Below are 27163 nucleotides of genomic sequence, written 5' to 3' on the forward strand. Positions count from 1 at the left end.
TTCTTGCTAGAGTGGATTCTGGTGTTTAATGCTTAGTGAAACCTAACGCATACAGTGGGCTGTGTGTGATGTTACGCTTCTAATGCAGGCAAGCAATAGCTCTGTTAATTAGCACCAAGGAAAGCTATTTGAGCAACAAATGCAGTTAAATTTTGATTTAAAGCTTTCGTGACTATGCAGGGATTCATATTCTTGGTTCTTTCGGTAAAGTCAGGTAGAAGGGAAACAATAAAATAATAAAAATATAAAGCAATAAAATTCTCACGACGTTTCGACTGCAACACAAGTAATCAACATTAGGTGTGAAAAGCACAACAAGAAAATGCAGTTACATTTTGATTTAAAGCTTTCGTGACTGCAGGGATTAATATTCTTGGTTCTTTCGGTAAAGTCACGTAGAAGGGAAACAATAAAATAATAAAATAATACATATATAAAACAATAAAATTCTCACGACGTTTCGACTGCAACACAAGCAATCATCATCAAATTTTCTTGTTGTGGTTTTCACACCTGATGATTGCTTGTGTTGCAGTGGAAACGTCGTGAGAATTTTATTGTTTCATATTTTTATTATTTTATTGTTTCCCTTCTACGTGACTTTACCGAAAGAACTAAGAATAAAAATGCAGTTGTGTGGCGTCGTGTAGTCGGGAGTCTGTGACGTCATGTGACACTCGTCATAAGGTGTCTTATTGTAACGTCACTGCAGTCCGGCGCGTGACGTCACGTGACACTCCTCATAAAGTGTCGTATTGTAAAGTCACTGCAGTCCGGCGTGTGACGTCACATCCTACTGGCTCTTCGGATTTCTTGGGAAGCAGAGGTGTCTTCACTTGCCCTCTGGCGTTCTCGTGATAAAACATTTTGGAAAGTTTCGGTGCTCTGGCACATTGGTGGCATGGCCACCATGAAGAAAGGTGTAAAAAAATTATTCAGAATTTTTTTCAAAAAGCTATGCTGCTGTTGCCGTAGCAGTTCTGATGATGAGGACACCTATGCTGGGACTTCGCTGGGCAGTCCTGCTACGGTTCGCAAGGGCAGCCCTCTTTCGAGTCTGGTGGGTAGCCGTTCCAGTGAGAGCGTTTTTCAGAGCTGCAACACCAGTTTAACGTCAACGAGTCAGGAGGCATCAATCGATGGACACAAGGAAAATGATCTGACTAAGGTAAGGGGCAGTAAGAGCTGCTGCAGAGAGGGAGATGAATCACAGCGGGTGACTGAGCACATCTAACCGAGTCTGTGCTAATAACTAGAAACATTCAATAATTCGTTTTTATTTGGAGAACGAAACATTACAGTAAAGAGGTTCATTTGGTTTATCTATATATGGACAGTTTACGCCTGAAGCACTACAACCGAGTGTGACGCTAAAGCCGACATAAAGCAGGCTCACGTTGTTGAAAGCCTCAACAACAGTTTGAGGCAAAAAGTGATGAGACATCATTATCATCTGATGGACAGAAGTCAGATTCGTTGAATCAGATCAAAAAAGATGCAGTCCTCTTTCGAGTCTTTTGAAAGCTGCAACACCAGTTTAAAGTCGTGATTCATGTTGAACTTCTTTCGCACCGCACCTAGGCAAACGTGCTGATCGGAGATGCGGGGAAGGACGGTGAGGAGACATCATCATCTGATGAAAGCAATGCAGATCATCTGACTAAGGTAAGGGAGGCTGTAGGAGCAGCAAAGAGGGAGGATAAATCATAGCGGGTGACTGGGTACATCTAACAGAGTCTGCTAATAACTAGAAACATTCAATAACAATTTATTTGTTATTTGGAGAACGACAAATATCAGTTCAGAGGTTGATTTGGTTTACCTATATATGGACAGGGTAAGCCTGAAGCACGCCATTAATTATTAACTCGTTCTAACTACCTAAAAAACTACGTTGAGCCAAGTGATAATCTTCCCACAGAGTGTGACGCTAAATGCAACATAAAGCAGGCTCACGTTATAGGAATAGGTTTTACCCTTTTAACTGGCACAAAAACTGACACCTTTATTCAAGGCATCATGTTTGCAATAAGAGACATCATCATCTGATGAAAGCAATGCAGATCATATGACTAAGGTAAGGGAGGCTGTAGGAGCAGCAAAGAGGGAGGATAAATCACAGCGGGTGACTGGGTACATCTACCGGAGTCTGTGCTAATAACTAGAAACATTCAATAACAATTTATTTTTTAGTTGGAGAACGAAAAATATCAGTTCAGAGGTTGATTTGGTTTACCTATATATGGACAGGGAAATCCTGAAGAACTACATTAATTTAAAACTCGTACTAACTACCTAAAAAACCTACGTTGAGCCAAGTTATATAATCTTCCCACCACAACACCGTCGCACAGGCACACGAGCGCTCTACACCACCGAAAACAGTCGCTTGGGCACGCGCCCGACGAACAGCACACCCGTCAACAGCCGCGTAGGCACGCGCACGCTAAGCGCTCCGCCCCGGTGTAAACAACCGTGCGTGCGCGCGACCACCAAGCACTCTTCACTCTCGTACCCGCCGCAAACAGCGGCGTATGCGCACGAGCGCAAAACAGTACTGTACACACTCGTACCGGTGTGCGAACACCAAACACTCCGTCTCCCTCCTCGCACTCACAGTGACCACGACACAGCTTCAACCTTTCTAGATTTAACCTCTATGGGGAGGGCTTTTACCTATCTGTTAGAGCTTTTAACAGACAACGGGACAAGAAGTCACAGCTCATCGAGACGCTGACCTTCTTCAAACGATGCCGCGATCACAAGGTAATACCCATCGCTTTCACACTCACTTCTGCTGCTGTATCTTCTCCGAATTCTAAACAGATTCTGCTTAAGGCCAGCCTATCTTTAATCTCAGAGAGGATAAGGCTACTCCAATTTGAACTCGATACTTTAGACAGGACTCTCCTACAAGCTCATTTAATGTTAACACAAAAAAATGTCACCTTCTGATTGGAATCACGTAGACAACATGACTGCTTCTTCTGCTGAGTCACTGTCAGTCAAATGTAAAGCTAACCTGATTTCTAAATTCAACCACCTATCAAAGAAGAACCCAGTTCCACATATAACAAAACTAGATGTTAACAAAATCGTCATTAATCAGAGTAGCACCCCGATTTCGGACAATCTGAAAACAGTACTGACTAGGGGACTAAATTTTGCTGTCACCCCAAAACACATACCAGTAGATGATTTGGTTTACCTATCTCTGGACAGGGTACGCCTGAAGCACTACATTAATTTAAAAGTCGTACTAACTACCTAAAAAACTACGTTGAGCCAAGTTATATAATCTTCCAACAGAGTGTGACGCTAAAGCCGACATAAAGCAGGCTCACGTTGTTGAAAGCTTCAACAACAGTTTGAGTCAGAAAGTGAGGATAAAAAAGGCAGCCCCCTTTCGAGTCTTTTGAAAGCTGCAACACCAGTTTAAAGTCGTGATGCATGTTGAACTTCTTTTGCACCGTACCTAGGCAAACGTGCTGCTCGGAGGTGCGGGGAAGGACGGTGAGGAGACATCATCATCTGAAGAAAGCAATGCAGATCATCTGACTAAGGTAAGGGAGGCTGTAGGAGCAGCAAAGAGGGAGGATAGATCACAGTAGGTGATTAGGTAAAATTCAATTATCACGTATGCTTTCGCGACCAAAATCATCCATAATACCGTTTTGTCCTTTCTTTTTTTCTTTTGGGTTAGATTACTGGCGAAACGTCGTACTCAGATTGTAAATGTTGTGGCTTGGCTCTCCAACACACCGGTGTGCTGTACTCGTAACGAAATGGCACGTTCTGTTTAAGTGATAAACCTTACTAATTGGCTGTGTCGGATGGTGGGCGGTTTAACGAAACATTTATATATTTACACGATCTAACAAGAATAAAACCTGTAGTATAGATCAGTATTGATAAAATTAAGGTAAAAAATTATTTAAGTTTACGTTGCAAAACTTGCTAAGAAGACCAGTCCATACGTAAAGGTGCAGCCTTTAAATTGTTTGATCATACGATTGCTCGCGGTTGGGTTTGCACGAGAGGAAACTGACCTTCTACACCCACCAAACATCTTGGAAAATGTGGGAGCACCCACACCTGACCCCACAACACACATGGCTTGTCCATCGACTACCTGTGGTGTCCCTATTAATACTGCTGGGTGAATAAAGGTGGGAAGGATGTATTTCTACTGACATGCCAGGAAATTGAAGCACCAAATTCCGTACGACAACACCAGATTGCTAACCGTTGCATGAATAGCACATTAAGCCATTTGAGTTTTAAAATATGCATGATTTCCAATTTCACGCACTGCAAGAATGGGGAGGGCGTATGAAGGGATGTATACCCGTTTGGGAATGTGTCCATATGGGTCTGTATTTGCGCTCAAGTGATATCACATGCATCTTTTTAACGTAACGTCTTCAGAATATCACTAAGGAGAATTTAGACATGGAGTATGTTTTTGTCCAACTTCTTTGGAAACAAGGATAGATCCTAGGTATCTAAAAGCAGAGTCTCCATTATTAGATTGCCTTGCCATGTTGTTCGAAATAAGAATCCGCACTTCGCAGTTTGAGCAATGCTGCAGTGTAGTGGCGATGCGTGTCTGTGACTTAAGGCTGCTTTTACTGCTGCCGTAGGAGGAGGCCAAGAGTATTCAACGGGCAGAAGGGGACACCATCTCCAGCATCGTCGTCAAGGATGAGGCATCCACATCACCCCCGGCGGTGTCAGCAGCAGATGACAAGGGGCTGGAGATCCAACACAGCACCGTTCCATCCGCCGTGTCTTTCGTGACCGAGTCCAGCACGACTGGGCTGCACAAACCTAATGCGGGAGGTAAGTGTTTGCTGGCGTGACCCTGTCCCTCTGATTAGTATGGATGGCTACGCACGGTGTGAAAGAAGTTCAACGTGCACACATACGTACACTTTGATATCTCGTCACGCTGCTGTGGTTGTCTAGCCATTGCTGTCGATGTAAAACTTTCAGGCTGAAGATGCTCTTCAGGCAGTTCTGATTACTAGTGCTGAACACTTCAAAAACATTTAATACATTTGCATTTCGCCAGCTGGTGAAGAGGATTGTGTCTACCTAACAGCACCACAAAAAAAAATGCCAGCACGGGTACAGGCAAAGGCACCCAATTTTTCAACCATTCCCTTCAGCAGTGCTGAGTTATAATAAAAGTGCTGTGAGCGTCAATGATGTGTTTCCATCATGTCATGTGTGCAGATGAGGACAGCATTCCATCTTTAGAATTCATAACACCTGCGACAGACAACTTAGTTCTCAAGTGGCAGGAGGATCTACATGAGGGTGCTGGGCTCAACAACCTCGGGAATACGTGTTTCGTGAATGCCAGCCTGCAGGGCCTCACGTACACGGCGCCGCTGGCAAACTTTTTGCTTTACAGCGATCACTCATGGACCTGTGAGTTCTCCCAGATATTTTGCATTCGAGACGAGCTACAATCGAGTGTTGTGTAGATTACCTGGCTGTGCGCAGCTGGGCAATTTGTGTGATTGGTTTGTATTTTCACTGTGTCACCCCTGCCCCACTTCACAGGCAAACAGACTGAGTTTTGCATGATGTGTCTGTTGGAGAAACACGTCTTCAACACCTTCATGAATCGGGGCATGGCCATCGATCCCATCGACATAGTTCTCAATTTCAAAAGTAAGTTCCAGCACAATTCCCAAGTGTCTTTGACGTTGAAACATCGGTCATCTCAAGATCTCCTGAAAGGGCAGTTTGAATCAGTTTTTGTATACAATATCGAACAGAAAATTACTCGTTTTGGTCAGCACTGATTTTACAACTCCAATGCATCGGATGTTCTTCCGGTCTTGCATTACTCTCTTGATGCTCGTTCTAAACACTGCCAGCCACACCCAGTTCTGTGATTAACCCACAAATCTTCCGATTTAGCTGATGAGGGACTTCATAAGCTATATACTAACTGTGCCAGCAACTGTGTGACCACATCATCTGTGACCTCTGTCCATTTCCACACAGACATCGGCGAGGACCTGTGTTTTGGCAGGCAGGAAGATGCGCATGTCTTTCTGAGTTACGTGATAGATACGCTGCACCAATCCTGCCTCTTCAACCAAAGCCAGTAAGTACTGCATGCCCCAGCAAACTCCATAAATAGTTGCACAATACCAGCACATGGATGCCTGGATTGTTCAGAAAAAAATATGTTCTCAGGATAACCAGGCTACAGTCTACATTATAGACTGCCAATACGCTCACCAAGCTTAAAAACCAGGCTACAGTCTACATTATAGACTGCCAGTACGCTCACTCCGATTAAGAACCAGTCTACATTAGTGTTTTTTTTGTTTTTTATTTTAATTTTATATTTTATTATTCATATTTGTATTCACTTTATTTTAATTATTATTTAACAAATACACTAAATGCATGTTTCTAAATGTGGAGGGAAAAATCGGTGGGCTCGAATAAAAAAAATACACACAACCACAGGGAGTAAATGCAAACTGCAAATTTACAGGCGTCAGCATTGGGATCAAACCCATGACCTGTATAGCTGGCGAGGTAGTTAAGATATTGCCACTTCAGCGAGTTAATACTAGGAGGGAAAAACATGTAACTCTCCCGAGTGTTCATCTGGTAAAGATATTGCCTCTGGAGTTGCTGTCTGTGGTTCATTGCGTGTTTTTCCAGGCTGAATATTGACATGGAGACCCCAACATTGATCCACCAGATCTTCAGGGGGTACCTGAAATCGAGAGGTAGGTACCTGTGCTCCTTTTGGAAACATCCACCCTTTAAGTAGTGATTTCACCCAATGTCACAATCCATACTGGGCTATGCAAGCTCTCGCATGCGACCTTATATTCCCTGTAGATGTAAAAAAAACACGTACACAAGGACATAAGCACACATGCACAAAATATGCATTCCCTTTCCCGTTTCTCTTTCATTGTTTACAAGTTATATCATTCACTCTACTCCCATTCCCGAGGAGTTCTCTAGGTTAAAAGGGATTGCATCAACAATACGAATATCTTTTGATTTAAAGATTTCGTGACTGCAGGGATTCATATTCTTGGTTCTTTATGTAAAGTCACCACGTAGAAGGGAAACAATACAAATATAAAACAATATGCGAACATCATTAACTGGATTGTGCTAATACTTATTTCTTTGACCACGCTGCGACGAGGCTACCCAACATGCAATCTGCCAGCAACATTTTAAACTTTAACATTGAATACAAATTAGTTTATGTCATCATACTTGTGTAGAGTATTTCGATGAGGTCCTCAGGGTAAAAAGGGGCGGAGCCATCGTGCGCGTGGCAGTGAGCGGTGTTTTGTAGTTGCCGGTATTTCATCATTAATAGAAAGTTGTATAATTATCAGACCATCCCGATCATCATTGACTACACAAGTGAGTAAAGATGCCGAATACGAAAATAGATTTCACATGTTTATTACGCAAGAGTTAATCAAAGCTTTCTGTACGCCAAATGTAATTTCTCATCAGGCCACGTGGTGTACAGTGCAGTATCCAACTCGTAGCCCACCCTATGTTTCTGGCTTCTGTGCTATGAATAAAGATCACTCCTGAAAATGTCACCAATTGCATATTTTTCCTTGTAAGGCAGTACTATTGACGAATGTTAGGGCACCACTGCCAACACAGTATCAACAATAAATGTATTTAGTAGCCATTGCAGCTTTCACCAAATATGTTTTAAAATAACAATTATAGTCGCATCTGGGTTGGTGGTATTTGAACATTTTCATGATATTAGGCAGTTAACGTGTGAATACTTTTGATTATGATTATGCAATGTGCAGCAGTAATATTGTATGTTTTCATATTATGTGTTTTCACAGTTGAGTGCATGCAGTGCTTCAGCATCTCAGACACGTTGGACTCTTGCCTTGACATCTCTCTTAATATCAACGTAAGAATTGGGAAGGCTGCAGCCTGATGTCGATTTTTTTTGTCATTCATTATATTTATGTACCACAACCAGTTGACTGCAGAGAGCCACTTAGCTCATTATTTTCTGAATTTCTATTCAAAGTAATAATTTTCCATGATTGTGCTTTCTTGGCTTTTGACAGAAATCCCTGGATCTGGTGAAGGCTTTTTATGAATTCACAAAGACCGAGAATCTTGCAGAGTACAGATGTGGAATGTGAGTATGCAATCTTCCGTCGTGCACCTTTAAACGTTCGTGTATATCCCCATTTATACAGTGTGTGATCAAACACGCACCTCGTCCGTAAACTAACGTTGCTATTGTCTGGCGAACAGGTGCTCACGCGTGGGGAAATCAACAAAGAGAGTGAGCCTGCACGTGGTGCCCAATGTGCTTATCGTCACCATTAAGCGATACGATGAGTTTGGGCACAAAATCGACAGGGTGAATTTTACTTCCTGCACAGAATGCAAACTGATATTCAGATATATTTTGTATTCAACGTTTTTTGTCATTTGGACGTATTGGCGGTACACCGGTGCAGCATGACACACCGGTCCTCATAAAACAGTAGAACATCAAAATGTGAACCGACACTCATCTTCCGACTGCTTTGAGATCACGATAAATTATTTTGACGCAGCCCCACAAAATTTCCTGAAATGGGTTGCGAATCGCTGGAAAATATATCATCGTGAAAATTGTGATTTTAGTTTTTTATATATACGGTGCACCAGTGTACCGCCAATACGTTAATTTGCTCCCCTCTTCTGCCCCTGCTTAGCCAGCTCCCTATTTTCCTCTCTTTTAATGCTTGGCCCATCACTGTCTCCTCCCTCATCCCTTGTAGGAGTTCCTCTTCCCTGAAAAACTCGACATACGGCCGTTCATGTCCAGTCAGGTTGTGCAAGAGTCGCAACTTTATTCACTCTACTCGGTGATTGTGCACCACGGGACCACCACCAATAGCGGCCACTACTACTCGTACAACAAGGTGATGTTCTGCATGATAAACAAAAAAACAAATATCCCCCATATAGCCTTACCCGACTGTTGGGGCAAGTGCTGTTCATGAGCACCTGTCAAAGCCAGAATGACACACGCGGGGGTGGGTGGCCAGCACTACACCCGGCCGCCTTTGTCCCCTGAGTGGTAATTTTTACATATTGCACCATGTGTTTATTTGAGGCTGAGTGGACCGAGGGAACGAGGCCCACGACCAGTTGAGATAATCGTCACTGGTGTTACGTCGTAAGCGGGAATTGACCTCTGGTTGCCGGGTTCGTAGTGCAATGTGCTAACCGCTACGCTACTGTTTCCCACTATGATAATACATACACACACACACGAAGCATATGAGTACACGTGTTAACTTCCATATAATATTCCACTTTCATGATCTGTCACTATGGCTGGCTTTTAAATGAGTCAGGTGCAATTGGGTAATGATCGTAATTAAGTGTACATGTATTTTTTCCTTCAGGTCAGCAATGGCAGCTGGTTCAGAATGGACGATGCTGACGTGGAGCCAGTCGCCAAGTCAGAAGTGCTTCAAGACCAGGCCTACATCCTCTTCTATATGCGGTAAGTTGTACTCATGATGTATTTTCACAAACCATAAAACCTCAAACTGGAGAATTTACCCTAAGTCAAACAGTGTTGTCTGACAGTGTTGTACGCACTCTTACTCGGCCCACAATTATATTTTGAAGGTGGTTACCACGTGAGTTATCAGCCATTTTCGGTGCAATTCATTTCTCTAGGTAGTTTCAATGACAGGCAGTTTTCTGTGGTGTCCTGTTGGCCAGTGGAATAATTGTGGTGGTGATGATGTGTGCTATGTGTAGGTCACCAGAGTAGAATGCCATCCCAGTGGACATCGAGGACTCTCAGTCTTCAAACTGGGTGGCATCAAGGACACAAAGAGAGCTCCCAAGTGCTCGGACTACACAAAGAAGGACACTCAAGGAAGAAAGAAGACGAGCCGGAGACACACTGCATACACACACGCGCACCTTAGCAGACACATTGGAGACTTAGAGATTTAGACTGATATCAGATGCTCCCTCCTTACAGGCAATCCCCGGGTTACGGAAGCGTTAGGTTCCCGAGGAAGATCCGCAACCTGAATTTTCCGTATGTCGGAAACTCAACAATTTCCCCCAAATCTAGATAAAATCCCATAGCCGGAAATAGTTGTGCCTCCCGTACTGTTTTCTTTAATTACTGTAGTTTCATCCCTATAATCCGGGGACTGCCTGTAGTTAGTTTTCAATCCTAACCCACCTAGTGAGCGATAATGGTCTAGGTTTCTCAGAAGGAAGGACATTAATAAACATCTGATATGATGGGATAACTTTTACAAACATTTGTTTAGATTATTTAGATTATTTTGCTGTAATAAATTTCTATAAGATAAACCAGTTTATTAAGCTATCATTTGTTGCCAGGTTGCTTCTGAATGAGAGGCTCATAGCTCAGTAGGCTTTACCTGGTAGGACAAAAAATAGTTTAGTATTATTTGTATATATTTGCTATACTTTTCACTGTCAAGTTTTTGTGTTACGTGTTGTATTATTCTCACCTGCCCCGACTGGACATCTGTGAAAAAGAGGTTTACAGCTCATCGGATTCCTGCTGTATAAATAAATATTCTGATAAGCGTTAACGGAAAGTTTTGTTTGTGCCAACATAGTCTACCATGTGGCTGTTTTTCTTGCACCGAAATAAATTATCTGAAGCTACATGTTGTGTGTACTCGGTGTTTGTGTAGATGTGATAGTTTTAAAGATGGTATGCTAGGATTTTAAGTCTTGCCGGTAGGTTGTCTATGTATTGGTGCCATGTCATTGCGCTTGAGCGCTTCCAACAGCACTGCCTCCATCAAATCCAGGGGATCAAGTGCAAGTGTCCTCCATGCTGACACCACCAGCATTGAAGCAATACTTCTAAAAAAACAACTCTGATGGACTGGCCACTGCTTCCGCGTACCTGAGAACTGCCTTCCCCACCAGATCCTTTTCTCCCAGCTCTCTAATGGGCAGCGGACGAGGGGAGGACAAAGGAAGCAGTTCAAGGACACCCTAAAGTCCTCCCTGAAGTACAGAAACATCAGGCTTCGAGATTCGACGGAGTAGGCTGCCGCCCACCTTGGGTGGCGCTGCTGCATCCACCAGGCGACGGCCCACTGAGACCCAACGTCTTGATGCCGAATCGCTGCCAAATAACAAAGGAAAAGGAAGCTAACCCAGCATTGTGGATACATTTCAAAGCAAATTCTTAAATGTTGTTTGTATTATTGACGTACATATGAAGTCACAATTCAATGGCAATATCATATTATTAGAGTATGTTTTGTTTGCATTCTGACCACAAGCATTGTGGTTAATGCAGACATGATTCCTTGTAAAAGGTTTCAGTTTGGTGTTTTAACATCTTAACACCTGTTTTGTTGCCAGAAAAAAGGGGAAAACCCTATTGTCTTATCAATGGCAATACATACGTGTTCATTGTTGAAATGTGATAATCCGCGCGATGCGATCCATTGCATGGCATAAAACTCCAATTTATTTATTGTAATATGCTTGTGACTTTGCGTAACTTAAGAACCCATGTGCACGTGTTGGCTCCCCCACACTTGTTGCACTCCAGTCCACGGTGTTGTTGCCCACTCCAATATGATGCATAGAAATACGAGTGTATTTAGATGCCTCATAGATAAAACATTTAAAATGTTATGAAAAAGGCTGCATGGCAAAGTTAACAAAAAATGTTGATTCTTCAAGGTGTCCAACAAGGGGTTCATTCTAAAGATGTCCACCAAACAGGTGTTTACCTAGTCACACTTCAGTCCTACATCGCATCCACCCGAGCAGCAAATATCTGAACGTGGAGCAGAACGGCCTGGTCGATGGCAGTTTTCGTGGCTCCTGGGTTGTCCCGGATGAAATTCACGATGCCCTGCAGGCACTCAGCCTAGGGAGAGGAATACAAATGGGGTTACAGGGATGGGTTGAAGGGATGAGTACAAATGAGAGACAAGAGGAAGCGGAATGGACAAGATCAATCTGGTGTAAAGTTGCTGGGCTGCGATCATCCTATCAGGTAAGATAATAAGGCCATCAATCAGGAAGTATTTCAGAAATTACGATCAGTAATCTTAACTATTATGCACGCTTAAATTACAGGCATGCAAAGTGGACCACAAAGAAGTGTGCTCCGTAGGTGACTTCCCGGTATACATGGACAAGCACCTTGTATTTGTCGATCTCAGCCTTGCCCGTCACGCGGTTGTACAGCTCGTACGCGACCCTGCCGGCTGTGATTGCTTGGTATGCGTCACTTGTGGTCTCCTTGCCGGACAACCAGCTCAGCAACCCCATCTGCTCTCATGTGTTGGATAGTGGTGGTAAATTTGAAGGAGAGTCAAAAGTTATTGGAGATGTTGGGCAGCTCGCCGAGATTCTGGGTTAGATTTAACATAGCTTTGATTAAACTGGATTCTCAAGTGAAGCGGGTTTATGGTTTCAGCCCTGCTACCAATGATTGCACAAACAAGCATTACATTACATTTGGTTCTGCACTTAATTTGGTTTAATTCCAACTTCATCAAAAGGAATACAAATGTTGGTTTAACCATCATAGGACAGGTTACTCTCAGGAGTGAGAAAATGCTGCCCCTGAATGTGTGGCCTAAAGGTCACTTGAAATAATTTCAGAGGTTGGTTCTGCACTTAATTTGGTTTAATTCCAACTTCATCAAAAGGAATAAAAATGTTGGTTTAACCATCATAGGACAGGTTACTCTCAGGAGTGAGAAAATGCTGCCCCTGAATGTGTGGCCTAAAGGTCACTTGAAATAATTTCAGAGGTTGCTCTGTTATATCTGCTTCTGTGAGCCATTCCCTAAAACAAATGGTTGCAATGCTTTGAGATAACCATGTATTAATCTTATAACGTGACATCATTAGCACAACTGGGATAAAAATGGGGAAAAGACCAAAAATATGAATAAAAGTAATGTTAATTAAGGACAAAGTCAGTCCCTTTAAGTAAATAATTGGCATGTAATAATGATTGATTCACTGACTTTAATAAATTAATGGGTGTGAGAATCGATTATATCTACGATTCATGAAAGTAATATGCCGTTACAAATTCTACATAAGTAGATTGAGGGCTGTAAATATACATTTTTACAATGAAATATGTACTGGACTATTGTGTTCCTGAAAGCCATCTTAAATATAGACATCATTGTTTATATGTGTAATGTTATTGTAAATGTGTGTATATACCAGGAGTGGGGAACCTATAGCCCGTGGGCCAAATCTCATCTACGACTTCACATCACACAATCCATGAACCCATGAGGCCTATCACGTCAAAGCGGCCCACAAATGTTATATATCCATTACTTCAAGTATCTGAGCTGCACTATTCTATTCTTGCGTATGGCAATGTTGAGGAGCTAAATGCCAACAGAGGTCTGCTACCCACGGGAGCACTTCAGGAGAGAGCTCGTGTAGTTTTGCTATCCCTCCTCCATTGAAGGAGCGAAAATGGCAGTGGTTTACTTTATGGCCCATAGTTTGTGTATCATGGCAATGACCGCACGCACTCATTCATGATAGAGATATGCTCATTGGCCAGTTGATACAGTATTCTGATGTGGTTGATGGTTACCCGAGTATCTTCGTGTCAAAGCTAGGTGTGCAAATGTATGTTTATTCTGGTCGTCTGCAATGTTCCACACTGTTTACCGGCGTTCTTGGCATGCAAGGGCCTCTTGAAGTAACATATGTGACTGTTAATGTGCAGGTTGCTCTTGAAAGACTTCAAATTCCTATTCTGCCCTCATTAAGGAAAATATTCCATCCACACCGATGGTGTGCAGCAAGGCCGTAGCCATGGAGTCAACATTGGGGGGGACCAAATCTTCCAGGGTGTCTGGGGGTCCCAACCCCAAAAAATATCTAAATTTGAAAACTAATTTTCTGCCTAAAATATTAAAAAATTCACTGACACATGGGATGGACTTTTTTAATTTTTTACAATAATGTCTAATAGAGTATTGTATTACATTTCTGTTTTTTTACTTTTTTACCATTTCTTGTTTCATTGTATGTAATGACAGAGATTAGGGATTAATAAAGTACAACCACAACCATATAAACAGGAATCTAAGCATTGATTTATATGAATACAAGTCCAGATATTGTGGCCAAGGTTTAGCAAATTGTTGTTTTTATTTACATAGCATAGCAATTTTTTATAGCAATATATTGGGGGACATTTTGAGCATATTTGAATATTGGGGATGTGCCCCCCCCAATATATATTATAATTACGGCCTTGGTGTACAGAACCAACCCAATGGCAGTGCATCAGTACCTGCTGGAGGAGCTCAGCGTTGGACAGACCCCAGGAGGCATCGAAAACCTTGTCCATTCTTCCACAGTTCTACCAGGCCCACACAGTACGTACTTTGGTTGAATACAGATGCATCTTTTCATCGACTAATATCATACAAAGGCTCACAATACATGCAGCGAATCGAGTAAACATGAAAATGTTCAATGTATGTGAAATCTAAATAGGGCAACCATATCCAAACATTACTTAGGCTTATGGAGTAAGCAGGTGTACAAATGGAGACGTACCAAAAGCAAGCAACAATAGAAACGAGATGGTAAAAACGACAGAGACTTTTATGAATGAATTTTTCGGATCACCGTGGTGGTTAGGTAAATCATTACGCTCTCAGTACATAGTGCTGGTGACGACATTCGACTAAGTCAACTCCAAATGTTTTGCACAGTTTAGTCCACAGCCCAAGGTGTCATGCCACAGGTTAAGTTTGCACTCTACAGTAAAACGTTACATTGTACACAGCCGAGTTCACAGCTTTAAAGCAGCCATACACAAGCAATTCTAACAACGTATGATGACCCGCACGTATCTCCAATTGACAACGTACAAGTTCGAGACATTATTTAACTTAAGAAAAAACAGTGGGCATGGGGGTACAACACGTCGCGAGAAGGGTTGACGGCAGGTGGTGAAGACTAAGTGAGGAAACCTACTCAAGAAGGCATCCACCAGACTGATTGATAACATCGACGACGAAGCTGAAGCTAGACGGATATTTGCATCGAATGACTATGACAGATGTTGTTGTCATGGAAGCCTTCGTTCAGTAGTCATGTCCCAGGGTCCCGCATAATGTATTCCTCAGCTTCTAATTTCCCACGAGCCCTCAATTTCGAATTCCCTACACACTGATGGGTTCACGTCTCCAGGAGCTGCAGTTAAATCCACAGTCTCATGTTCTTTGGTATTGCACAAACGTAAGTTCCATGCTCTTGATGGGTAACCTATGTCCATAGCCGTGGTCGTGTCTCTCAATCCCATGTGTCCACAGGCGTTCAAGTGCCACAGGTGAGTCAAACAGCCCTGATACGCTGAACCTCTTTTGCGCCGTACGTAGCCAACCGTGCTAAATCGGGGGTGTATAATGGCTATCGCTGCAGGCCTTAGCTTGCCGGGCACAGTCCAAATACAAAAGAAGAGCTACACACAGCTACAGTAGCCTAGAAGCGCTTGACGACAGCAGCAGAACCCTCATACAGTACAGCAATATACAGCTGCAACTCTTTCAGACACTACACCGATTAAAACGGGTCCCACGGCGCCAATGCAGCCACGCAGCGACAAACAGCGCCTCGCTCGTCTAACCAGTCACTTCACTGGACATCTGTGAAAACTTGCTTTGTAGCTCATACGATCCATCCAGTATAAATATTCTGACTGTGATAATGAAGCCAATCGCTGACAAAGAGTACCTCACTTGTACGACGGCCATTCACCGATACGGCCACTCCCCTCCTACAGTACAGGTACCTCGCTGAATATGATGGCAGCGAGCTACGTAGCGCCTGATAGCTACACCTCTACATCTCCTCGTTGCCAGCTAAGCACAGCTTTCGTCAATGGTGCAGCGACAATCGTACGTCTTAACCTCTTTTGCGGCAGGCAGCTGAGGTCACAGCAGAGCGGACGGGGCAGTCTTCTTGCCGGGGCCTGGTTGGAAGGGGGATCGATCCTAACAGAATCGTTGACAGAGAAATCGATTCTCGATGACGTCTACGTCAAGGCGTTCATAATCGATTTCAGTTTTTAATTATTAAATGGAGTCGATATGAAATATTGAAAAGTACTGAACGCGATTATTTTTGTTGTAATAATTATTGATTTTAAATTGGCAGTCGTTATACATTCCCCTTGTTCGTTATCGATTGAGGTATTAAATGTCACTTGTTACGAATCCTAGGCCCCGTTGGATGCATATAACTGTGCGTTGAACTTAAATACCTTATTATATCTTATTACAGACCAATTAAGATCTCATTGGTCACCCCGTCCCGTTATAAATCTCAACGTTCATCCTACAAAGGCCAAACTGGTGAACTCATCGTCTCTGTCAACCCGTACGGTTTACGACCGTATTCTTGTACACTCCCCTCAATGACAGCCTCATTGCTACCCGTTAACTCCACCCAGTGACAGCCTCATTGCTACCCGTTAACTCCACCCAGTGACAGCCTCATGGCTGCCCATTAACTCCCCTCAGTGACAGCCTCACTGCTACCCGATAACTCCACCCAGTGACAGCCTCATGGCTGCCCGTTAACTCCACCCAGTGACAGCCTCATGGCTGCCCGTTAACTCCACCCAGTGACAGCCTCATGGCTGCCCATTAACTCCACCCAGTGACAGCCTCATGGCTGCCCGTTAACTCCCCCCAGTGACAGCCTCATGGCTGCCCGTTAACTCCATCCAGTGACAGCCTCATGGCTGCCCATTAACTCCACCCAGTGACAGCCTCATGGCTACCCATTAACTCCCCCCAGTGACAGCGTCATGGCTGCCCGTTAACTCCCCTCAGTGACAGCCTCATAGCTGCCCATTAACTCCCCTCAGTGACAGCCTCATGGCTGCCCATTAACTCCACCCAGTGACAGCCTCATGGCTGCCCATTAACTCCCCTCAGTGACAGACTCATAGCTGCCCATTAACTCCACCCAGTGACAGCCTCATGGCTGCCCGTTAACTCCCCCCAGTGACAGCCTCATGGCTGCCCATTAACGCCACCCAGTGACAGCCTCATGGCTGCCCATTAACTCCACCCAGTGGCAGCCTCATGGCTGGCCGTTAACTCCCCCAGTGACAGCCTCATGGCTGCCTGTTAACTCCCCTCAGTGACAGCCTCATGGCTGCCCATTAACTCCACCCAGTGACAGCCTCATGGCTGCCCGTTAACTCCACCCAGTGACAGCCTCATGGCTGCCCATTAACTCCCCTCAGTGACAGCCTCATGGCTGCCCATTAACTCCCATCAGTGACAGCCTCACTGCTACCCGATAACTCCACCCAGTGACAGCCTCATGGCTGCCCGTTAACTCCACCCAGTGACAGCCTCATGGCTGCCCATTAACTCCACCCAGTGACAGCCTCATGGCTGCCCATTAACTCCACTCAGTGACAGCCTCATGGCTGCCCTTTAACTCCCCCCAGTGACAGCCTCATGGCTGCCCGTTAACTCCACCCAGTGACAGCCTCATGGCTGCCCATTAACTCCACCCAGTGACAGCCTCATGGCCGCCCGTTAACCCCATCCAGTGACAGCCTCATGGCTGCCCATTAACTCCATCCAGTGACAGCCTCATGGCTGCCCATTAACTCCACCCAGTGACAGTCTCATGGCTGCCCATTAACTCCACCCAGTGACAGCCTCATGGCTGCCCGTTAACTCCACCCAGTGACAGCCTCATGGCTGCCCATTAACTCCACCCAGTGACAGCCTCATGGCTGCCCGTTAACTCCCCCCAGTGACAGCCTCATGGCTGCCCATTAACGCCACCCAGTGACAGCCTCATGGCTGCCCATTAACTCCAGCCAGTGGCAGCCTCATGGCTGGCCGTTAACTCCCCCAGTGACAGCCTCATGGCTGCCCATTAACTCCACCCAGTGACAGCCTCATGGCTGCCCGTTAACTCCACCCAGTGACAGCCTCATGGCTGCCCATTAACTCCCCTCAGTGACAGCCTCATGGCTGCCCATTAACTCCACCCAGTGACAGCCTCATAGCTGCCCATTATCTCCCCTCAGTGACAGCCTCATGGCTGCCCATTAACTCCCCCCAGTGACAGCCTCATGGCTGCCCGTTAACTCCACCCAGTGACATCCTCATGGCTGCCCATTAACTCCCCTCAGTGACAGCCTCATGGCTGCCCTTTAACTCCCCCCAGTGACAGCCTCATGGCTGCCCGTTAACTCCACCCAGTGACAGCCTCATGGCTGCCCATTAACTCCACCCAGTGACAGCCTCATGGCCGCCCGTTAACCCCATCCAGTGACAGCCTCATGGCTGCCCATTAACTCCATCCAGTGACAGCCTCATGGCTGCCCATTAACTCCACCCAGTGACAGTCTCATGGCTGCCCATTAACTCCACCCAGTGACAGCCTCATGGCTGCCCGTTAACTCCACCCAGTGACAGCCTCATGGCTGCCCATTAACTCCACCCAGTGACAGCCTCATGGCTGCCCGTTAACTCCCCCCAGTGACAGCCTCATGGCTGCCCGTTAACTCCATCCAGTGACAGCCTCATGGCTGCCCATTAATTCCACCCAGTGACAGCGTCATGGCTGCCCGTTAACTCCCCTCAGTGACAGCCTCATAGCTGCCCATTAACTCCCCTCAGTGACAGCCTCATGGCTGCCCATTAACTCCACCCAGTGACAGCCTCATGGCTGCCCATTAACTCCCCTCAGTGACAGACTCATAGCTGCCCATTAACTCCACCCAGTGACAGCCTCATGGCTGCCCGTTAACTCCCCCCAGTGACAGCCTCATGGCTGCCCATTAACGCCACCCAGTGACAGCCTCATGGCTGCCCATTAACTCCACCCAGTGGCAGCCTCATGGCTGGCCGTTAACTCCCCCAGTGACAGCCTCATGGCTGCCCATTAACTCCACCCAGTGACAGCCTCATGGCGGCCCGTTAACTCCACCCAGTGACAGCCTCATGGCTGCCCATTAACTCCCCTCAGTGACAGCCTCATGGCTGCCCATTAACTCCACCCAGTGACAGCCTCATAGCTGCCCATTATCTCCCCTCAGTGACAGCCTCATGGCTGCCCATTAACTCCCCCCAGTGACAGCCTCATGGCTGCCCGTTAACTCCACCCAGTGACATCCTCATGGCTGCCCATTAACTCCCCTCAGTGACAGCCTCATGGTTGCCCATTAACTCCACCCAGTGACAGCCTCATGGCTGCCCGTTAACTCCACCCAGTAACAGCCTCATGGCTGCCCATTAACTCCCATAAGTGACAGCCTCATGGCTGCCCGTTAACGCCACCCAGTGACAGCCTCATGGCTGCCCATTAACTCGACCCAGTGACAGCCTCATGGCTGCCCGTTAACCCCATCCAGTGACAGCCTCATGGCTGCCCATTAACTCCACCCAGTGACAGCCTCATGGCTGCCTGTTAACTCCCCCCAGTGACAGCCTCATGGCTGCCCGTTAACTCCATCCAGTGACAGCCTCATGGCTGCCCATTAACTCCACCCAGTGACAGCATCATGGCTACCCATTAACTCCCCCCAGTGACAGCCTCATGGCTGCCCGTTAACTCCCCTCAGTGACAGCCTCATAGCTGCCCATTAACTCCCCTCAGTGACAGCCTCATGGCTGTCCATTAACTCCACCCAGTGACAGCCTCATGGCTGCCCATTAACTCCCCTCAGTGACAGACTCATAGCTGCCCATTAACTCCCCTCAGTGACAGCCTCATGGCTGCCCGTTAACTCCACCCAGTGACAGCCTCATGGCTGCCCGTTAACTCCCCCCAGTGACAGCGTCATGGCTGCCCATTAACTCCACCCAGTGACAGCCTCATGGCTGCCCGTTAACTCCCCTCAGTGACAGCCTCATAGCTGCCCATTAACTCCCCTCAGTGACAGCCTCATGGCTGTCCATTAACTCCACCCAGTGACAGCCTCATGGCTGCCCATTAACTCCCCTCAGTGACAGACTCATAGCTGCCCATTAACTCCCCTCAGTGACAGCCTCATGGCTGCCCGTTAACTCCACCCAGTGACAGCCTCATGGCTGCCCGTTAACTCCCCCCAGTGACAGCATCATGGCTGCCCATTAACTCCACCCAGTGACAGCCTCATGGCTGCCCGTTAACTCCCCTCAGTGACAGCCTCATAGCTGCCCATTAACTCCCCTCAGTGACAGCCTCATGGCTGTCCATTAACTCCACCCAGTGACAGCCTCATGGCTGCCCATTAACTCCCCTCAGTGACAGACTCATAGCTGCCCATTAACTCCCCTCAGTGACAGCCTCATGGCTGCCCGTTAACTCCACCCAGTGACAGCCTCATGGCTGCCCGTTAACTCCCCCCAGTGACAGCGTCATGGCTGCCCATTAACTCCACCCAGTGACAGCCTCATGGCTGCCCGTTAACTCCCCCCAGTGACAGCGTCATGGCTGCCCATTAACTCCACCCAGTGACAGCCTCATGGCTGCCCATTAACTCCACCCAGTGGCAGCCTCATGGCTGCCCGTTAACTCCCCCAGTGACAGCCTCATGGCTGCCCGTTAACTCCCCTCAGTGACAGCCTCATGGCTGCCCATTAACTCCCCTCAGTGACAGCCTCACTGCTACCCGATAACTCCACCCAGTGACAGCCTCATGGCTGCCCGTTAACTCCACCCAGTGACAGCCTCATGGCTGCCCATTAACTCCACCCAGTGACAGCCTCATGGCTGCCCGTTAACTCCCCCCAGTGACAGCCTCATGGCTGCCCGTTAACTCCATCCAGTGACAGCCTCATGGCTGCCCATTAACTCCACCCAGTGACAGCCTCATGGCTACCCATTAACTCCCCCCAGTGACAGCGTCATGGCTGCCCGTTAACTCCCCTCAGTGACAGCCTCATAGCTGCCCATTAACTCCCCTCAGTGACAGCCTCATGGCTGCCCATTAACTCCACCCAGTGACAGCCTCATGGCTGCCCATTAACTCCCCTCAGTGACAGACTCATAGCTGCCCATTAACTCCACCCAGTGACAGCCTCATGGCTGCCCATTAACGCCACCCAGTGACAGCCTCATGGCTGCCCATTAACTCCACCCAGTGGCAGCCTCATGGCTGGCCGTTAACTCCCCCAGTGACAGCCTCATGGCTGCCTGTTAACTCCCCTCAGTGACAACCTCATGGCTGCCCATTAACTCCACCCAGTGACAGCCTCATGGCTGCCCGTTAACTCCACCCAGTGACAGCCTCATGGCTGCCCATTAAGTCCCCTCAGTGACAGCCTCATGGCTGCCCATTAACTCCCATCAGTGACAGCCTCACTGCTACCCGATAACTCCACCCAGTGACAGCCTCATGGCTGCCCGTTAACTCCACCCAGTGACAGCCTCATGGCTGCCCATTAACTCCACCCAGTGACAGCCTCATGGCTGCCCATTAACTCCACTCAGTGACAGCCTCATGGCTGCCCTTTAACTCCCCCCAGTGACAGCATCATGGCTGCCCGTTAACTCCACCCAGTGACAGCCTCATGGCTGCCCATTAACTCCACCCAGTGACAGCCTCATGGCCGCCCGTTAACCCCATCCAGTGACAGCCTCATGGCTGCCCATTAACTCCATCCAGTGACAGCCTCATGGCTGCCCGTTAACGCCACCCAGTGACAGCCTCATGGCTGCCCATTAACTCGACCCAGTGACAGCCTCATGGCTGCCCGTTAACCCCATCCAGTGACAGCCTCATGGCTGCCCATTAACTCCACCCAGTGACAGCCTCATGGCTGCCTGTTAACTCCCCCCAGTGACAGCCTCATGGCTGCCCGTTAACTCCATCCAGTGACAGCCTCATGGCTGCCCATTAACTCCACCCAGTGACAGCATCATGGCTACCCATTAACTCCCCCCAGTGACAGCCTCATGGCTGCCCGTTAACTCCCCTCAGTGACAGCCTCATAGCTGCCCATTAACTCCCCTCAGTGACAGCCTCATGGCTGTCCATTAACTCCACCCAGTGACAGCCTCATGGCTGCCCATTAACTCCCCTCAGTGACAGACTCATAGCTGCCCATTAACTCCCCTCAGTGACAGCCTCATGGCTGCCCGTTAACTCCACCCAGTGACAGCCTCATGGCTGCCCGTTAACTCCCCCCAGTGACAGCGTCATGGCTGCCCATTAACTCCACCCAGTGACAGCCTCATGGCTGCCCATTAACTCCACCCAGTGGCAGCCTCATGGCTGCCCGTTAACTCCCCCAGTGACAGCCTCATGGCTGCCCGTTAACTCCCCTCAGTGACAGCCTCATGGCTGCCCATTAACTCCCCTCAGTGACAGCCTCACTGCTACCCGATAACTCCACCCAGTGACAGCCTCATGGCTGCCCGTTAACTCCACCCAGTGACAGCCTCATGGCTGCCCATTAACTCCACCCAGTGACAGCCTCATGGCTGCCCGTTAACTCCCCCCAGTGACAGCCTCATGGCTGCCCGTTAACTCCATCCAGTGACAGCCTCATGGCTGCCCATTAACTCCACCCAGTGACAGCCTCATGGCTACCCATTAACTCCCCCCAGTGACAGCGTCATGGCTGCCCGTTAACTCCCCTCAGTGACAGCCTCATAGCTGCCCATTAACTCCCCTCAGTGACAGCCTCATGGCTGCCCATTAACTCCACCCAGTGACAGCCTCATGGCTGCCCATTAACTCCCCTCAGTGACAGACTCATAGCTGCCCATTAACTCCACCCAGTGACAGCCTCATGGCTGCCCATTAACGCCACCCAGTGACAGCCTCATGGCTGCCCATTAACTCCACCCAGTGGCAGCCTCATGGCTGGCCGTTAACTCCCCCAGTGACAGCCTCATGGCTGCCTGTTAACTCCCCTCAGTGACAACCTCATGGCTGCCCATTAACTCCACCCAGTGACAGCCTCATGGCTGCCCATTAACTCCCCTCAGTGACAGCCTCACTGCTACCCGATAACTCCACCCAGTGACAGCCTCATGGCTGCCCGTTAACTCCACCCAGTGACAGCCTCATGGCTGCCCATTAACTCCACCCAGTGACAGCCTCATGGCTGCCCGTTAACTCCCCCCAGTGACAGCCTCATGGCTGCCCGTTAACTCCATCCAGTGACAGCCTCATGGCTGCCCATTAACTCCACCCAGTGACAGCCTCATGGCTACCCATTAACTCCCCCCAGTGACAGCGTCATGGCTGCCCGTTAACTCCCCTCAGTGACAGCCTCATAGCTGCCCATTAACTCCCCTCAGTGACAGCCTCATGGCTGCCCATTAACTCCACCCAGTGACAGCCTCATGGCTGCCCATTAACTCCCCTCAGTGACAGACTCATAGCTGCCCATTAACTCCACCCAGTGACAGCCTCATGGCTGCCCATTAACGCCACCCAGTGACAGCCTCATGGCTGCCCATTAACTCCACCCAGTGGCAGCCTCATGGCTGGCCGTTAACTCCCCCAGTGACAGCCTCATGGCTGCCTGTTAACTCCCCTCAGTGACAACCTCATGGCTGCCCATTAACTCCACCCAGTGACAGCCTCATGGCTGCCCGTTAACTCCACCCAGTGACAGCCTCATGGCTGCCCATTAAGTCCCCTCAGTGACAGCCTCATGGCTGCCCATTAACTCCCATCAGTGACAGCCTCACTGCTACCCGATAACTCCACCCAGTGACAGCCTCATGGCTGCCCGTTAACTCCACCCAGTGACAGCCTCATGGCTGCCCATTAACTCCACCCAGTGACAGCCTCATGGCTGCCCATTAACTCCACTCAGTGACAGCCTCATGGCTGCCCTTTAACTCCCCCCAGTGACAGCATCATGGCTGCCCGTTAACTCCACCCAGTGACAGCCTCATGGCTGCCCATTAACTCCACCCAGTGACAGCCTCATGGCCGCCCGTTAACCCCATCCAGTGACAGCCTCATGGCTGCCCATTAACTCCATCCAGTGACAGCCTCATGGCTGCCCATTAACTCCACCCAGTGACAGTCTCATGGCTGCCCATTAACTCCACCCAGTGACAGCCTCATGGCTGCCCGTTAACTCCACCCAGTGACAGCCTCATGGCTGCCCATTAACTCCACCCAGTGACAGCCTCATGGCTGCCCGTTAACTCCCCCCAGTGACAGCCTCATGGCTGCCCGTTAACTCCATCCAGTGACAGCCTCATGGCTGCCCATTAACTCCACCCAGTGACAGCGTCATGGCTGCCCGTTAACTCCCCTCAGTGACAGCCTCATAGCTGCCCATTAACTCCCCTCAGTGACAGCCTCATGGCTGCCCATTAACTCCACCCAGTGACAGCCTCATGGCTGCCCATTAACTCCCCTCAGTGACAGACTCATAGCTGCCCATTAACTCCACACAGTGACAGCCTCATGGCTGCCCGTTAACTCCCCCCAGTGACAGCCTCATGGCTGCCCATTAACGCCACCCAGTGACAGTCTCATGGCTGCCCATTAACTCCACCCAGTGACAGCCTCATGGCTGCCCGTTAACTCCACCCAGTGACAGCCTCATGGCTGCCCATTAACTCCACCCAGTGACAGCCTCATGGCTGCCCGTTAACTCCCCCCAGTGACAGCCTCATGGCTGCCCGTTAACTCCATCCAGTGACAGCCTCATGGCTGCCCATTAACTCCACCCAGTGACAGCGTCATGGCTGCCCGTTAACTCCCCTCAGTGACAGCCTCATAGCTGCCCATTAACTCCCCTCAGTGACAGCCTCATGGCTGCCCATTAACTCCACCCAGTGACAGCCTCATGGCTGCCCATTAACTCCCCTCAGTGACAGACTCATAGCTGCCCATTAACTCCACACAGTGACAGCCTCATGGCTGCCCGTTAACTCCCCCCAGTGACAGCCTCATGGCTGCCCATTAACGCCACCCAGTGACAGCCTCATGGCTGCCCATTAACTCCACCCAGTGGCAGCCTCATGGCTGGCCGTTAACTCCCCCAGTGACAGCCTCATGGCTGCCTGTTAACTCCCCTCAGTGACAGCCTCATGGCTGCCCATTAACTCCACCCAGTGACAGCCTCATGGCTGCCCGTTAACTCCACCCAGTGACAGCCTCATGGCTGCCCATTAACTCCCATCAGTGACAGCCTCATGGCTGCCCATTAACTCCACCGAGTGACAGCCTCATAGCTGCCCATTATCTCCCCTCAGTGACAGCCTCATGGCTGCCCATTAACTCCCCCCAGTGACAGCCTCATGGCTGCCCGTTAACTCCACCCAGTGACATCCTCATGGCTGCCCATTAACTCCCCTCAGTGACAGCCTCATGGTTGCCCATTAACTCCACCCAGTGACAGCCTCATGGCTGCCCGTTAACTCCACCCAGTAACAGCCTCATGGCTGCCCATTAACTCCCAAAAGTGACAGCCTCATGGCTGCCCGTTAACGCCACCCATTGACAGCCTCATGGCTGCCCATTAACTCCACCCAATGACAGCATCATGGCTGCCCGTTAACTCCATCCAGTGACAGCCTCATGGCTGCCCATTAACTCCCCCCAGTGACAGCCTCATGGCTGCCCGTTAACTCCATCCAGTGACAGCCTCATGGATGCCCATTAACTCCACCCAGTGACAGCATCATGGCTACCCATTAACTCCCCCCAGTGACAGCCTCATGGCTGCCCGTTAACTCCCCTCAGTGACAGCCTCATAGCTGCCCATTAACTCCCCTCAGTGACAGCCTCATGGCTGCCCATTAACTCCACCCAGTGACAGCCTCATGGCTGCCCGTTAACTCCACCCAGTGACAGCCTCATGGCTGCCCATTAACTCCCCTCAGTGACAGCCTCATGGCTGCCCATTAACTCCACCCAGTGACAGCCTCATGGCTGCCCGTTAACTCCACCCAGTGACAGCCTCATGGCTGCCCATTAACTCCCCTAAGTGACAGCCTCATGGCTGCCCGTTAACGCCACCCAATGACAGCCTCATGGCTGCCCATTAACTCAACCCAGTGACAGCCTCATGGCTGCCCATTAACTCCCCTAAGTGACAGCCTCATGGCTGCCCGTTAACTCCACCCAGTGACAGCCTCATGGCTGCCCATTAACTCCCCTCAGTGACAGCCTCATGGCTGCCCATTAACTCCACCCAGTGACAGCCTCATGGCTGCCCATTAACTCCCCTCAGTGTCAGCCTCATGGCTGCCCATTAACTCCACCCAGTGACAGCCTCATGGCTGCCCATTAACTCCCCTAAGTGACAGCCTCATGGCTGCCTGTTAACTCCACCCAGTGACAGCCTCATGGCTGCCCATTAACTCCATCCAGTGACAGCCTCATGGCTTGTGACCAGTCACAAGCTAATCATTCAGCCTTTTCAATGCTAAATTTTATGCTAATTCCTTCGTCAAGGCTCTTTGTTCCTCTCACACAGCTTAAAAGCCGTGATCTGAACGTGGCTCTCTCACTCCAGCGCTGTCCTACCAGACAGTCTCGCTCCCTTCACCTGATGAAGGCCGCTTGTGTTGTGGCCGAAACGTCGTGAGAATATTATTGTGTTTCGATTTAAAGCTTTCGTGACTGCAATGATTCATCTTCTTTGGTTCTTTCGGTAAAGTCACGTAGAATGAGAATAAAATAATAAATTGATAAAATAAAATAACACAAGCAATCATCATCAGGTGTGAAAACCACAACAAGAACATTTGATGATGATTGCTTGTGTTGCAGTCGAAACGTCGTGAGAATTTTATTGTTTTATATGTATTTATTATTTTATTGTTTCCCTTCTACGTGACTTTACCGAAAGAACCAAGAATAAAAAGGCAGTTTTGTGGCGTCGGTGTAGTCGGGAGTCTGTGACGTCATGTGACACTTGTCATAAGGTGTCTTATTGAAACGTCACTGCAGTCCGGCGCGTGACGTCAAGTGACACTCCTCATAAGGTGTCGTATTATAACGTCACTGCAGTCCGGCGTGTGACGTCACATCCTACAGGCTCTTCGGATTTCTTGGGAAGCAGAGGTGTCTTCACTTGCCCTCTGGCGTTCTCGTGATAAAATTTTTTGGAAAGTTTCGGTGCTCTGGCACATTGGTGGC

The 27163-nt window shown here is 48.2% G+C and overlaps 1 protein-coding gene and 1 long non-coding RNA gene across 2 annotated transcripts; both read left to right on the forward strand.

Moving 5' to 3' along the window:
- The first annotated feature begins 1145 nt into the window (after positions 1-1145).
- Positions 1146-3693, forward strand: LOC142929699 (uncharacterized). The gene is made up of 3 exons (XR_012945855.1): positions 1146-1168; positions 1582-2766; positions 3480-3693. It is a non-coding gene; the product is annotated as an uncharacterized LOC142929699 (long non-coding RNA).
- Positions 3694-4291: 598 nt separating this feature from the next.
- LOC142929680 (ubiquitin carboxyl-terminal hydrolase 36-like) lies at positions 4292-9557 on the forward strand. The gene is made up of 11 exons (XM_076071383.1): positions 4292-4330; positions 4644-4842; positions 5239-5436; positions 5572-5682; positions 6022-6124; positions 6697-6764; positions 7878-7948; positions 8112-8185; positions 8305-8413; positions 8820-8963; positions 9453-9557. The coding sequence occupies exons 1-11, from the start codon at positions 4292-4294 to the stop codon at positions 9555-9557; spliced, it is 1221 nt and encodes a 406-aa protein (XP_075927498.1).
- Positions 9558-27163: the final 17606 nt, after the last annotated feature.

The sequence above is a fragment of the Petromyzon marinus genome, chromosome 33 (assembly GCF_048934315.1).
Source record: "Petromyzon marinus isolate PM22_M1 ecotype Great Lakes invasive population chromosome 33, UKy_Petmar_22M1.pri1.0, whole genome shotgun sequence".
Classification (NCBI taxonomy): Eukaryota; Metazoa; Chordata; class Hyperoartia; order Petromyzontiformes; family Petromyzontidae; genus Petromyzon; species Petromyzon marinus.